The sequence below is a fragment of the Sporobolomyces salmoneus genome, assembly GCF_050403485.1.
Source record: "Sporobolomyces salmoneus JCM6883 DNA, S_salmoneus_JCM6883_v1_ctg46, whole genome shotgun sequence".
Taxonomy (NCBI): domain Eukaryota; kingdom Fungi; phylum Basidiomycota; class Microbotryomycetes; order Sporidiobolales; family Sporidiobolaceae; genus Sporobolomyces; species Sporobolomyces salmoneus.
In genome coordinates this window covers 64,762-77,633 of record NW_027481117.1, presented here as the reverse complement: position 1 = coordinate 77,633, position 12,872 = coordinate 64,762, and the positions used below count along the sequence as shown (strand labels likewise).

Sequence of the window (12,872 nt, the reverse complement as noted above, 5' to 3'; positions counted from 1 at the left end):
GTGAGCGAGAATACAGGGAAACGAGAACAAAATGAAAATCTCGCTTCGAGAGCATTTGCAGAGTTCAAGATACGTAGTACAACAACACGCCTCAGCCTGATCCTTCTTATCCATCCGTTCGTCTATCGTGCCAACTGATCCTTCTTATCCATCCGTTCGTCTATCGTGCCAACTGATCCGTCTCTTAAAGTCTCCCAGTGCCTTCACTTCTCACCCCATCCACCGACCTCGACAGTCAATAATTCGTCCCACCCTTCACTCCCCCAGTCTCCCTGCTTCCCGGGCAGTAGAGGTTGAACGGCCAATAAGCTGAGGGAAGCTTGCAATTGTTCCGAAGTCGGTCGAGGTCGAGATTTGTCTTCTTTCGTTTTCTGCTTTTGCGAATCTGAAGAAGCAGACTTGATAACGGCGGTTTCGTTCGTCGGGGAAAGATGTGATGGCAGAGGAGGGAAGGTTGTCAGGGTATCAAGAAGTTGTCGGATCAATGTGAAAGAAGATGTGTAAGGAGTCGATAGTTGAGCGATCGCGTCGGCTGAACAACCACCTTCGTGTCAGCGATCCGCTCAGTCAGTTTGAGAGGAAAGGCATACCGAATCGACTGAGAGGCCAAGTAACCCACATAGGCTCTCGAAATGCAAACAGGGTGCCTCGCGTCTTTGCCGCTTCGACCACTAGCCATTCCGCTCGTTCGACAACTTGTAGCATGCCAGTATGCACCTCATTCTGTTGGACCATAGAGAGTCTTAGCGAGTGTGCACAAATAAAGGGGCGGAAGCGAAAACTTGCGAGAGACGTAAAGACTGCTTCGACTGCCTCGAGCTGATCGCTAAGCTTTGCACTCTGCGCGAAGAGGTACCCTGCTTTGACTTGAGTGACCTTATTGGTCGCTTTCATCTCCTGGATCTGCTTCATCGTTGATCTAGGGTGCGAAACCATCGAGATTTCAGTTTTCGATTCAAGTTTGACAGGTAGTGGGAACTCACTCGACATCGACCCAGAGCTCGATTGCTGCTCTGACTCTTCCCACGAGCCCTCTGATGACTAGCTCATTCCATTGCCGTCTCAGCTTCTTGCAATCGAGCAGAATACCTCGCAACCTCTGATGGTAAGTTGTCTCGGCGCTCGCAGGTAAAGGACCTCGAGTCGGCCTGTCTGGAGCTTGAGCTTGCGATAGAGAGATAGCTGTCCTAGGCGAGTTCGTTCCGGAGGCGGAGGAGGCAGTCTGGTTTCTTCTTTGCGGTGTTGAAGGAGAAGGAGAAGGGGCAGGCGAGGTCGGGGAGAAATCCGGGTCGACCTGGTTTCGTTTTGGTGTTCCTTTGCCTCTAGCCATTAGTCGACTCGATCAGAGTAGCGTAAAAAGGGGAGAGAGAGCTTCATCGCTTGGATTCCTTCTCTCCACTTTCTACTAACTCCGCCCTTCCGAAACGCGTGTTCAGATGTCATGTGGGCCAACTTGAACCTCAAATCACTCCAGGATAAGTTCCAGGAATCGCTTCACGACCTTGAATCGACCCTCTCTGCTGTCGCACCACCTACTGTTCCTCCCCCTCCCACTGCCGGCTCTTCACAACCTTCCTCCCCGTCGACGAGGAGACAGCAAACTCCTCCCGTATCGACCCGAGAATCACCCGCCCGAACGAACTCTGGATCTACTCTACCTCTCTCGCCAACGAGTCTCTCGAATGCTCAACAATCCGCGTCGCAGTTAGCCGATTCGGCACTCTCTAGTCTCCGAGCGAGTCTACGTAAAGGAAGACAGAGCTTTGACGCGGCGAGAGCGAGTCTAGATGGAGGACCGGGTCAAAATGTCACTTCTCCGACTGCGAGGAGGACGACGAGTATGGATAGTGTGAGAAGTCAGACGGACAATATCAAAGAGAGGGAGTTGGAAGATAGAGGAGGAAAGGGAAAAGGCAGGCTAGAGGAACTTGAAGAGCGGGAGGAACGAGAAGAAGGAGAAAACTCGCAGAAGAGTCCAATTCGCTCAGAACCGACACCGATCGCTGCAGAACAGGAGGAGAAGAGGGACATGGTCGCTGCGGAGACAGCTGAAGAGGACGATGAGGATGCTTGGGGAGTAGGAGGGGGAGACGATGAGGGAGAAACCGCACCGGAGGAAAGCTCAGAACCGCCGACGAAGAATGAGCCTCCAGCTACCGACATTCTGCTCGACCTCAGTGACCCTGTCGAAGAACCTTCCGCCGCAGTCGAAACGAAGCCGCCCGCCGAATCTCTGCCTCTCGATTCGATCTCGACTTCCCTCCTCGACGATAACACGGCTACAGCATTTCCAGAATCGGCTACCATGGAAGCTCCATCGACAGATAACGCGACACTCCCTCCCTCCTCGCCACCGGCAGATCCCGTCAACCCCGTTCTCGCAAATCTACAACAAGAGTCTCTTGACGCCGAACACGATCTCACGGCAGACACTCCTCGACCTTCAACGATGGGAGCTGATCCACTCGACACGAAAGAGGAAGAGATCGAACCCCTAGAAAGTGAACAGAAAAACGAGGAGGAGGAAGAAGAAGATGGGTGGGATTTGCCAGAAGTTGAGGGCGAAGAGCCAGAAAGTGAGGGAGAGAAGAAGGAGCAAAATGAGCCTATCGCGGAGCGAGAAGCAGAGCCAGGAATCATGATCGAGGAACAGGAGGGTGCGATTGAGACGCGAGAGACAGAAGAATCGATCCCGAAAGAAGAACCCAGATCCCTCCTCGACCCCCTCTCCGAACCCTTCACTCCCGCTGCAACTCCTCCACTCGACATCGCTTCCTCTTCCCCTTCCTCTCCTAAACACTCTGTGCACGCTGAAAGCTCCCTTCCCGACCTCGAAACTCAAGTTGCTCCGCCCATTCACGACGCAGACGAGGTTGGACCTTCGGATTATCCAGAAGACATCGAAGATCTCGCCAATAGCGCACACACAGAACCTCCTTCGTCGCAAGAGATCTCAGTTGAAACGCCAACTCGATCTCAAGACGAGGTTCAACCCGTCGACGAATCTTCACACGAATCCGTAATTGATCAACTCGACTCGATCTCTTCCGCCCCTCCTGCAGACGTTCTACCGCCTTCGACTTATGAGTCTACCGACATCGACATCGATTCTACTCCTTCCCCCAAAAAGCCCTCTGAAGTCAAACCAGAACATGCCGACGAAAAAACACCGACTTCTCTCGATCGCGGCATCGAACTTGTTGAAGAACAACTTCCTGCTGTCTCATCTGCCGCAGCCGTACCAGAATCGATGCACGACCCGAGAACCGATGAGGAGGAGGAGGTGCAGTCAGTCGAGCACAACAAGATCAATCTCGACGAGTTGATCGTCGAACCTGAACAACCTTCTGTCGAAGAACCGGAAACTGATCCGAATCGGGAGAAGCTCATCTTGGACGAAGCCGAGACGGTACAGGAGCCTTTGGAAATCGAGCAGGAGGACAAAGAGGGAGACTCGCGGGAGAGAACGGAGGGAGCATCTGTCGAGGTTGGAGAAGAGAACAGAAGTACTATTAGTGGGGACGTTGCGCCCGAGCTACCCGTCGAATCAGAGGGAGAAAGGAAGACAGAGAAAGAGGAGAGTGAAGTTGTGGTATCTGAAGGAGCGACTACGGTCGAAGACGAACTCAAAACGGAGACTCCGGTTCCGCAAGAAAGCAAGTTGGAGGAGGAGCCGGCCGATGCTGATCAAAATTCTGATCAACTCGACACGAACGGAACCTTGATCGCCATCGATCACGTCGAGACGTCTACTCAGGTCGAACCGCAAGACGAATCTCCAGCAAACGAGTCAACGGTGCAGGAGGAGGAAGCTTCCGGATCTCAAGACGCGCCCCTCCCTCTCGAGTCGGTATCGACGGAAACGGGTGACGATAGCGCGAAGGTTTCCGAGCTTGCATCGAAAGACGAAAGCACAGCCTTGGACCAGAAGTCTTCATCTCCCTCGCAGGTCGAGGAAGTCGTCTCGAAAACAGCGCCAATGAAATCGGAGGAATCGGACTCCTCTTCACAACAGATTCTCCAAGTCGAGCCAGAGCAGGCTACTCCGGGCACGAGTGAACCACCTGCAGATCCGAAACCCGCCGAATCGTCCGAAGGAGCAGCACGCGAGCGATCTGTGTCTGTCTCGCAAGACTCTCGCTTCGTTGGTGAGCACAACACCCTCTCGATCCGACTGAAACGAGCTGACCCTCACGATCACGACTAACAGAACTTTCCGCTTCTCACGAAGAACTCAAGTCTCTGAAATCCTCTCTCGACTCCCTCCTCTCTGAACTCATCCCTTCGATCTCCTCCATCGACGATACCGAAGCTCTCGGAGCAGAACTGCGGAACCTGAAGATGAAAGCTGATATGGGCATGGACGAAGTGAGGAGGATGTCAGGTCAACTCGATCGTCAGTTTCGCCTCGATCAGCTCTTCGAGAACAAACGCTGACGCTGTTCTTCGGTCGAAATGATATTGTAGAGCAAAAGTCCAGAGTCGAAGAACTTCGAGACACTCATCGACTCGAGCATCAATCGCAACAATCCGAAATCGACGCTCTTCGCGACTCTCTCGCCGCACGAAATGCTTCACTCGAAGAGGCGAACGACAAGCTCGCCGCCGCGGACAAATCGGCCGCAGCTACGCGACAGGAGATCGTTAAAGCAGCCGAGGAGTACGACAAACTCAAACTCGTCGCGAAAGAGGAGGAGGAGAAACGAGTCAAAGCCCTCAGTCTGCTTCGCGCCCTCCGACAGAAGCTCGTTAAGAACGAACAAGAGAAGACGGCGAACGATCAAGAGCTCGAGAAATCGAAAAAGGCGGAAAAGGACGCCCTCGACACGCTCAAAAACGATCGAGCGAGGTTCGACAAGGAGATCGTTTCTCTCAGGACGGCACACGAAGCTCAAAATAACAAGCTCAAGGCCGGTTTCGAACGGGAGAACCAACTTCTCAAGGAAAGATACGAGAAAGAGGCGATTTCGAAACGAGGTCAATTCGAACTCGACGCGATTCACGTCAAGGCTACTCAAGCCAAGGAGCTCTCGGCGAAGGACTCTAGAATCGCTCAACTCGAGGCTGCCGTCAAGGATCTCACGAAGAGTCGAGATCAAGTCTTCGAAGAAGCTCAAAAGAAGACGGAAGAGATCGAAGCGACGAAAGCCGACGAAGAGACGCTCCGAGGACGTACGACTGAGCTCGAGTACGAACTACAAGAGGCGAAGGATCGTATCGCTGCCCTCGCTGACGAATTGGACGAGGTTAAACGATCGAAGAGGGAGACGAACCGGGACGACTCAAACGCTCGCAAGCTTCTCGCGGAGACGGAGGCTAGATATGAATCTCGTATTCGGGAACTCGAGTCGAGATCGACACAGTTGGAGAAGGATCGCCGCGAGACGGAAGAGGAGATGGGTCGAAACATGCAAGATCGATTGAAGGAGGTCGAACGGATGCGAGCGGCTCTCGCTCAAAAGGATCTCGACTATGCCGAAAGCGTACAGAACAGTCAAAAACGAGACGCGAAGATCATTGAAGCTGAAAAGGCGAAATCGGAACTCGAGAAACGGCTCCAGAATCTCGAAGAGATGCTCAAGTCGGTCAAGCAAGACGCTGACAGATCCATAAACGCCGAGGTGAGCTCCCTCTTTCATCTCTGTACAAGGTTCTGATGCTGATGAGCCTTCGGGCCCTTAGATTGCTGTTCGAGAAGAATTGGGTGATCGAGTTCAACGAGCAGCCGAGCTTGAAGCGCGACTTCCAGAAGTCCAGGCGAAGGAGTCGACCCTCCGCTCAAACAACAAGGTGAGCGTCCTTTCTCTTTAGTGAGGCTGATGAGTGTCGCTTAAGTGCTTTGACGTGATCGCAGACTCTCCGAGAAGAACTTCGAAAACTTCAATCTGGCGTCCTCCTCTCCGAGAAGCAACGACATCCCGGTGTCGGTTACTTCTCCTCCTTTGCCAGCTCGTCTTCCCCCGCGAACGGCCAACCAGGCTCACCCGAAGCTGTCCCTTCGACAACAACGAGTCAAGTGATCTCCCCTTCGGCAAGCGTCTCTTCCCTCGCTAGTGCAGCAACGGGAGGACTAGGCGGAACGGCGAGAGCGAATGGTTCGGCTGACGAAGCTCTCAACTTCGAATACCTTCGAAACGTGATTTTGCAGTTCTTGGAAAAACCAGAAATGAGGGTGAGCAGGGCATCTCCTAGGTCGAATACGAAGCAGAGACTGACTAGTCGTTCTCGAACGCCCAACAGCCCCATCTCATTTCCGTCTTAGGCGTCATCCTTCACTTTACCCCTTCAGAGTCTCGACGACTCATCGCTAAAGCAGGTCACTGATCGCTTTCAACCTGCTCTCTCTCCCTCTCTTTCTCTTGGATATGCTGTTTCGTCTGTTTAAAACAGTGAGTAGTCTTTCGTACTGTAAATTGCATTTGTGTCTGCTGTCTCCGAAAGAAACGTCTCTAGCAGAGAATATTCAAGGTTGTCTCTCAAACGTCTTGCTCTCACCTCGCCTTTCTGCACACGGAGGGACCGATGCGTCAAGCTGCCACGGAGTGCTCGAGGTAGATAGGTCGAAAGTTTCGCGGAGGGATCTTGAGCTGTCGAAGGAGACAAACTTAGTATGTTCAAGACCCCAGACGAAGAAAAGAAGCTCACCCATACGAAGTAGCATCCTCAAAGAAGCTGAGGTGAAGGCGAGCACAACCAAAACTTCTCCGCGAAGCTTCCGTTCGACTTTCGCTAGTTTTCTCCCATCCTCCTCGGCGGTTGACTGAAGCGGCCCGCGCTTAGCGCTTCGACAATCGACCTGACCCGTCTCATTGTTTCTCCTCCCGGTCCTCAAAGTCCGCCTCACAATCCTCGATTCCCCATTTGCTCTTCTGCATGACCTCCAATTCATCGATTCTCCCTCTTTCGAGTCGTCCTATTCCAACCCATGCGATCATCGCCGCGTTATCCGTACATAGTGCGGGTGGCGGGAAATGAAGCGGGATTGATCGGTTTGGCGAAAGTTGATCCAATTTCGCACGAAGCCTGCGAACGGCCCCGAAGTCAATCCGTGAGGCTCCTCTCAATGATAGGGGTATAGAGACGTACTGAGTTCGTAGATAAGTGTTGGAAGCGACTCCACCGCTGACGACCAATCCTTCGACCTGAATTCCTTCCTCTTGCTCAATCTTCCTCAACCCCATCGCGAGTTTCTCCTCGACCTGTTTGAACGCGGCGACCATGAACCCTTTCGCGATTGACTGTTTCTGAAGCAACGACATCGTTTCGACCGGATTCGTCGTAATCATTCGAGTCAAAGCGGATCTCAATCCAGCGTAAGAAAACGAAAGTTGGTTTCGAAACGGGATTGGGAAGTCGTAGTTCGTGACCTCCTGATGTGTGCTAGAAGGGGTCGGTGAGTCGGGCAGTGGGGTGAAAGCGAAGCTCTCGAGAGCTGCGCCAGGCGATCCTTTCCCTAACTCCCAAGGGATTTCGAGGTCTCTCGCTGCTTTATCGAAGGATTGACCGATCGATTCGTCGTGAGTCGTTGCGAGGATCCGAAATTGATTCGGAGAGGTGCAGAGAAGGAGAAGGGTGTGACCTCCGGAAAGGAGGAGTGTGAGGAAAGGGAAGACAGGAGCGGGGGATGTTGGGGAAGCGGTGAGGAAAGGAGTCAAGGCGTGAGCTTGCTGCATAGAGAGGTAGAAGTGGTGACGATGCGCGGACGTCAGTCAGCTCGTCCGGTTGAAGTCGTGTCGCTCAACGAAAGAGAGACCCTCGAAATATGGCGAAAGTCAGAGAGTACTGACCATGTGGTGTACACCTATCAGAGGTTTCCCCGACGCCGCAGCGAGAGCTTTTGCGGCTCCAGCGCACACGCTCAGACATCCATACATCCCCGGGCCTCTTGTGAACGCGATCGCATCCAAATCGTCGATTTTCACTTTTGCTTCTTCGAGGGCGAGCTTGATGGCGAGTGGAAGATTACGTTGGTGAGCTTCCTGAGCGTGCAAAGGATGGATACCGCCGAAAGATTCGTGAATCTTGTTCTGTTTCAAGACGACGTTCGAGAGGATTTCGCGAGTGGATGAAACGATCGAAGCGCAGGAGTCATCTGTCGCAGTCGCGAGAAAGGGTCAGCTTACCGCCGAAGATACAATGTGTCCAGGACGTGCTCACCTGCGGAACTTTCGAGTCCAAGAACGAGAAGAGGTTTGCGATCGATTTGTGTTGAGACGAAACGGCGGGCCGATATCGGTTTGAGGAGCGATCGACAGTGATGGAATCTAAGCAGCATCGCAGATCAAATGCGCCTCTGTTGCACTTGTCTACAATTGAGGAGGGGTGGCCTGGAGCAGAGCAGGGAAGTTGAAGGAAAAGTCAGCACGACAATCGGAAGCCAAGGAGAAAAAAGGACGCTCACCTGGGCAATGCTGAGCTCCGGACTGGCTCCTCTGGCCGGTTTGAATCGAATCGAGTGTGTGGTAGAGAAGCGAGAGCGAATCGCGCTCGCGGCTCTTTGATTCCTCTCTTTCACCTTTCACTCTCACCAAGATGTATGGCGCGCGTGTGGAAGCTCCACGGAGCTCACCAGGTCACTCCCTGAAGCGCCGTCAATCGAAATCCCCTTCTCCTCCCTCGAAAGCAAGTCATCTCACATCTCATCTCTCGTCGTGTTTCTTTCGTCACTGACCTCTCTGGACGATCAACAGAGACGCGCACCACCCTCTTACGTCCCCTCGATCTACGCACCCGTCCCTACTTCCGCTTCCGCTCTCCCAAATTTCCATCGCAGTCTTTCAGTCGAAGCTTCGTATGGTGGAACTCCAATCTCGGAACGATCTAGTCCCGGTCTGGATTGGCTGCAACGTACAGAAGATTTGCATCTCGTTACTCCAGTGGGAACGGTCAGGGAAGAAGAAGGACGAGGATTTGGAGACGGAGACGAAATGATGGATTCCGAGCATACTGTGAGGTCTCTCTCTCTACTTCTCGAGACGAGTCTGTACTGAGGGAGCAGCTGTCACAGCAGATGCACCAAGACGTCATGGACGGTCCTCCTCTTCCAGCGATGCCTCTCTCTCGTTCTTCGACCTCTTCTCCCTTCAACCCTCCTCCCGCTCCACCACACGACGCTCCTCCTCTCCACCATCACCTCGCCGGTTCTCCTCCGATGACCCGTTCTTCTTCTTCGAGTTCTTCACTAGCCGGAAGAGGAGGTATGAACGCGACTCCGACTGGATTCCTCGGTCATTCGGCAGACGGTCAAATCCTTCAACAACCGTTCCCGCCTCCTGACTCTGACAATCAGATGAACGAGGGAGATAACGATGTATCGATGGATTCGAGCCAACAACAACAGCAACAAAGTCAAGGGAAAGGCGGATGGAAAATCACGATGGGGTTCAGATCGGATTGCGAGAAATGTCAACAGAGGATCCCAGGTCACTACACCCATGTCGTTTATACTTCCTAGGCCTCGTTCGGAAAGGCTACACGGACCTCTTTTCCAACAAGATCAAAAAACAAAATTTCGCTTCGTTGCTATCCTCGTTCTCGCAACCCTCGCAAAAAACGGACTCGTTCACCCACGCATCTCTACCAAGCAACCCTCTTCATGTCGTTTCCCCTGTCTTGCCCCTTTCTTTGACCGTACCCTAGTCTCGTTATTTACTTTTCGGAATCGTTCTCTCTTTCTCCTTCGTACCTATACCCTCTACTCGTTGCTTTACCCCTCAGTTATACTCGTTCTACTCCTGTGTCTTCCTTGGTTCTCTCGTCGTCGCTCGCAGTTCTGGAAAGTCACTCTGTCGCCTAATCAACGGATTCGTGAGATTGAACGATCTCTTTCACAAAATTCCGAGATGAATGAGCTCGATGCTGTTTCGAATGCGTAAGGATATGCTTAATGCTGCGTAAGGATGCCGTCCATCGTTCTACCATTCCTTTCTCCCCGATTTCTCCAAGAACTCCTTCTTCTTTTCCTCACACCGATCGAGATCCTTCTCGTTCCCTTCGCCCCACCTGATCATCTCGCAGTAATAGCTCTCTCCGTATTGTCGGAAGCCGAGTTTCGAGTATAAAGGTTTTCCTTGCTTCGAGGCTTCGAGATAGATTGGGGTCGAAGGATTCGTTTGATCGCATTGAGCGATCTTCTCGTTGAGTAGAAGTCGTCCGATCCCTTTCCCTTCGAAGGCGGGGAGAACCCAGAGCGGGACGAGATCTACACACCGCACAGAGACGAGTTGAGTTAGAATCGAGCTCATTCGCGACACGCTCGAAAATCGAGATACGTACACCAATGTTCTCTCCCGTTCATCAGCCCATCCCTAACCGCATCCCACTCATTCCAACACGCATTCCATTTCTCCCAGTCAACTCCCTTCCATTCGTCCTCTTCCTCCTCTTTCTCTTTTCCCTCTCGCACAACTTCCACGAACCGTCTCTTCAAGTTCCTCGGTTTCTCCCCTTGACGAGTGAACATCCATAATGCGCAACCTACGAGCTCGCCAGTCGATTTGAGGACGGCTTTGCGGAAATCAACGGAAGGATTCGATAAAAGTTTGGAGAGACGACGTGATTGGCGTTCGATTCGGTCGGGAAGATGAGGAAGATGTTCCATCGAGTCGTGGAAAGGAGTCAAAGTGTCGATATTGCCTTGCGCCTGACGGATGAAGGGGAAAGAGAGGGTTTCGTGAGTCTTTCGGAAATTTCGGAGGAGCGTCGGAAGCTTACGATCACGGGGAGGTCCTCGACCGTGACGGCTTTGATCTCTACGTCGACTTGAGGAGTAGAAGGCATCTCGGAAGGTGAAAGAGAGCGCGGCAACACGCGGTAGAAAGTCGAGAAGAAACGAGCGGGAAAAGGAGAGTTCAGAGTTAGGCGGGCCGGACGTAATCACTTTCACTTCCTTGCGGCTACCGAGGAGTTCTGAAGTCGATTAGAAACAGCGACGTGAGTGTAGGAAAGAGAGCGAAACCAACCAATTCGAACCGATTCAGTTTCGGATTCCATCAGTTTCCTTCACTCGGTCATGGCTGCTCGTATCTGTGAGTGATACATTCCTTCGAGCTCTACATATTGCTCCGTGCTAATCTTATTCGCGCGCGATCAGCTTCACTCGCGAAATCGAGTCTCATCTCATCCCCCGCGGGTTCAGTAAGTTCTCCCTCTCCCTCCTCGTGAGACTGCTCGAGCTGACATCCACGATTACAGAGATCCTTGAGCAACCAGATCACCGCGGCTCCTACTCAACCTGGACGAATCTTTATCGGTTCTGGACCTGGAGGAAGGCGAGCTCCTTCTCCTCTCCTCTATCTCTCTGTGCAACAGCTGACATGGTCTGGGTCTCTATGATAGGCATTCGGCTACTGGACACACCGTAACTGTCTTCGGAGCAACTTCATTCCTCGGTCGTTACCTCGTCTCGAAACTTGGTATGTTTTCGTTGCCCACGCTCTGCGCTTCGTAAAGACACTGAGTGCTGCTACGAGAGCATCCAGCGAAAGCCGGTACTCAAGTCGTTATTCCTTACCGAGATGCCGACGAAGCGAGACATTTGAGGGTTTGCGGTGATTTGGGTCAAATCGTTCCTATGGTCAGTCTCTTGTCTCCACATCAAATGATACAAGGACAAAGAACCTGACGCTGTAGTTGCGCAGGAATGGGATTTGAACAACGACACTCAAATCGAAGAATGCCTTCGACACTCTGACACGGTCTACAACCTCGTCGGTCGAGATTACAAGACCAAGTGAGCCCCTCCCGGATTAGCTCTCTCTCACTGACCCAATTAATGCTTGAGTACGGCTCTCACAGAAACTTTGATTTCAACGACGTTCACGTTTCGGGAGCTCGACGAATCGCCCGTATCGCCGCTCAATCCGGTGTTTCTCGACTAGTCCACGTCTCTCACCTCAACTCTGCCCCTGATTCCGCTTCGGCTTTCTACCGATCGAAATTCGAGGGAGAACAAGCTGTCAAGGAGGCGTTCTCTGATGCGACGATTGTCAAACCCGGATGGATGTACGGTCACGAGGATCGATTGTTGAACACCCTTGCAGTGTCGCCTTCGGTTTACCGTGTCAACCACGGCGAAACCAAGATTGCTCCTGTTCACGTATGTCGAGTCTTTTCTCAATCTCTGCCGTGTTTTCGTTTCTGACCCTACTCTCGCATGACGATAGGTCCTCGACGTAGCAGCAGCTCTCAACGTTATGCTCACCGCCAAATCGACTGTCGGTGAAACCTTCTCCCTCCCCGGTCCCCGTACCTACACTTTCGAACAACTTCTCCGCATGACCGAAGCCCTCACTCTCAAGAAGCTCCGTGGTCCCAACTTCCCCAAACCCCTCCTCGCCGCGTTGAGTCGTGTATGGGATCTAGTCTGGTGGCCTACTCTCAGTCCCGACGAGGTTACTCGAAGGTACATCAACGATTTACCTACGAAGCAGGGAGAATTAGGATTCGCCGAGCTCGGAATCGAGCCGGATGTGTTGGAGGATATCGCGATTCAGTTCCTTCGTAGGTATAGGGGAGCGAGTTATGCCGATTTACCGATTCAGGAGGGAGGTATCAAACTTCGAAAACCCGTTTACCACACCCTTCCCTAGATCATCCTTCTCTCTCTCTTCCTCGCTCACTACGACTCTACATCTTCGGCTTTAGAGTCGGCTGATCCCACCATCTAGTCTTCTTCTACATATCGTCCTCGTTTTCCTTTCTTCTTTCTTCGTGTTTTGTCTTTCTTGTCTTTTGGCCTTCCACCATAAAATTCTCTCTGAATCGGCAACGCTGTAACTAGTTGCACAAGTATCTCGCCCGTGGTTCTCTTGTCACGAAAATGGAGAGGCGATTGTGACAGAACTTTTCGAGGTTTCGCAAAATTTCGCGCC

At 52.4% G+C, this 12,872-nt stretch overlaps 6 protein-coding genes across 6 annotated transcripts; 3 read left to right on the top strand and 3 right to left on the bottom strand.

The window, feature by feature from the left end:
* Positions 1-203: 203 nt before the first annotated feature.
* Positions 204-1,330, bottom strand: JCM6883_000665 (uncharacterized protein; the record flags this gene model as incomplete). Its single annotated transcript, XM_076633887.1, has 4 exons — positions 204-532; positions 591-723; positions 787-919; positions 984-1,330. The coding sequence occupies 4 exons, from the start codon at positions 1,328-1,330 to the stop codon at positions 204-206; spliced, it is 942 nt and encodes a 313-aa protein (XP_076486142.1).
* Positions 1,331-1,441: 111 nt separating this feature from the next.
* On the top strand, positions 1,442-6,324 carry JCM6883_000664 (uncharacterized protein; the record flags this gene model as incomplete). Its single annotated transcript, XM_076633886.1, has 7 exons — positions 1,442-3,883; positions 3,950-4,148; positions 4,211-4,396; positions 4,468-5,621; positions 5,683-5,790; positions 5,855-6,172; positions 6,241-6,324. The coding sequence occupies 7 exons, from the start codon at positions 1,442-1,444 to the stop codon at positions 6,322-6,324; spliced, it is 4,491 nt and encodes a 1,496-aa protein (XP_076486141.1).
* Positions 6,325-6,806: 482 nt separating this feature from the next.
* Positions 6,807-8,275, bottom strand: QRI7 (putative N(6)-L-threonylcarbamoyladenine synthase; the record flags this gene model as incomplete). Its single annotated transcript, XM_076633885.1, has 4 exons — positions 6,807-7,023; positions 7,087-7,667; positions 7,788-8,092; positions 8,158-8,275. 4 exons carry the CDS (start codon positions 8,273-8,275, stop codon positions 6,807-6,809), a joined length of 1,221 nt encoding a protein of 406 aa, XP_076486140.1.
* Positions 8,276-8,532: 257 nt separating this feature from the next.
* Positions 8,533-9,454, top strand: JCM6883_000662 (uncharacterized protein; the record flags this gene model as incomplete). The annotated part of the gene is made up of 3 exons (XM_076633884.1): positions 8,533-8,622; positions 8,691-8,948; positions 9,008-9,454. 3 exons carry the CDS (start codon positions 8,533-8,535, stop codon positions 9,452-9,454), a joined length of 795 nt encoding a protein of 264 aa, XP_076486139.1.
* Positions 9,455-9,914: 460 nt separating this feature from the next.
* JCM6883_000661 (uncharacterized protein) lies at positions 9,915-10,779 on the bottom strand (the record flags this gene model as incomplete). The annotated part of the gene is made up of 3 exons (XM_076633883.1): positions 9,915-10,201; positions 10,276-10,642; positions 10,714-10,779. The coding sequence occupies 3 exons, from the start codon at positions 10,777-10,779 to the stop codon at positions 9,915-9,917; spliced, it is 720 nt and encodes a 239-aa protein (XP_076486138.1).
* A 232-nt stretch (positions 10,780-11,011) lies between these two features.
* JCM6883_000660 (complex I NDUFA9 subunit family protein) lies at positions 11,012-12,590 on the top strand (the record flags this gene model as incomplete). Its single annotated transcript, XM_076633882.1, has 8 exons — positions 11,012-11,027; positions 11,093-11,136; positions 11,194-11,270; positions 11,338-11,414; positions 11,481-11,575; positions 11,640-11,731; positions 11,797-12,097; positions 12,165-12,590. 8 exons carry the CDS (start codon positions 11,012-11,014, stop codon positions 12,588-12,590), a joined length of 1,128 nt encoding a protein of 375 aa, XP_076486137.1.
* Positions 12,591-12,872: the final 282 nt, after the last annotated feature.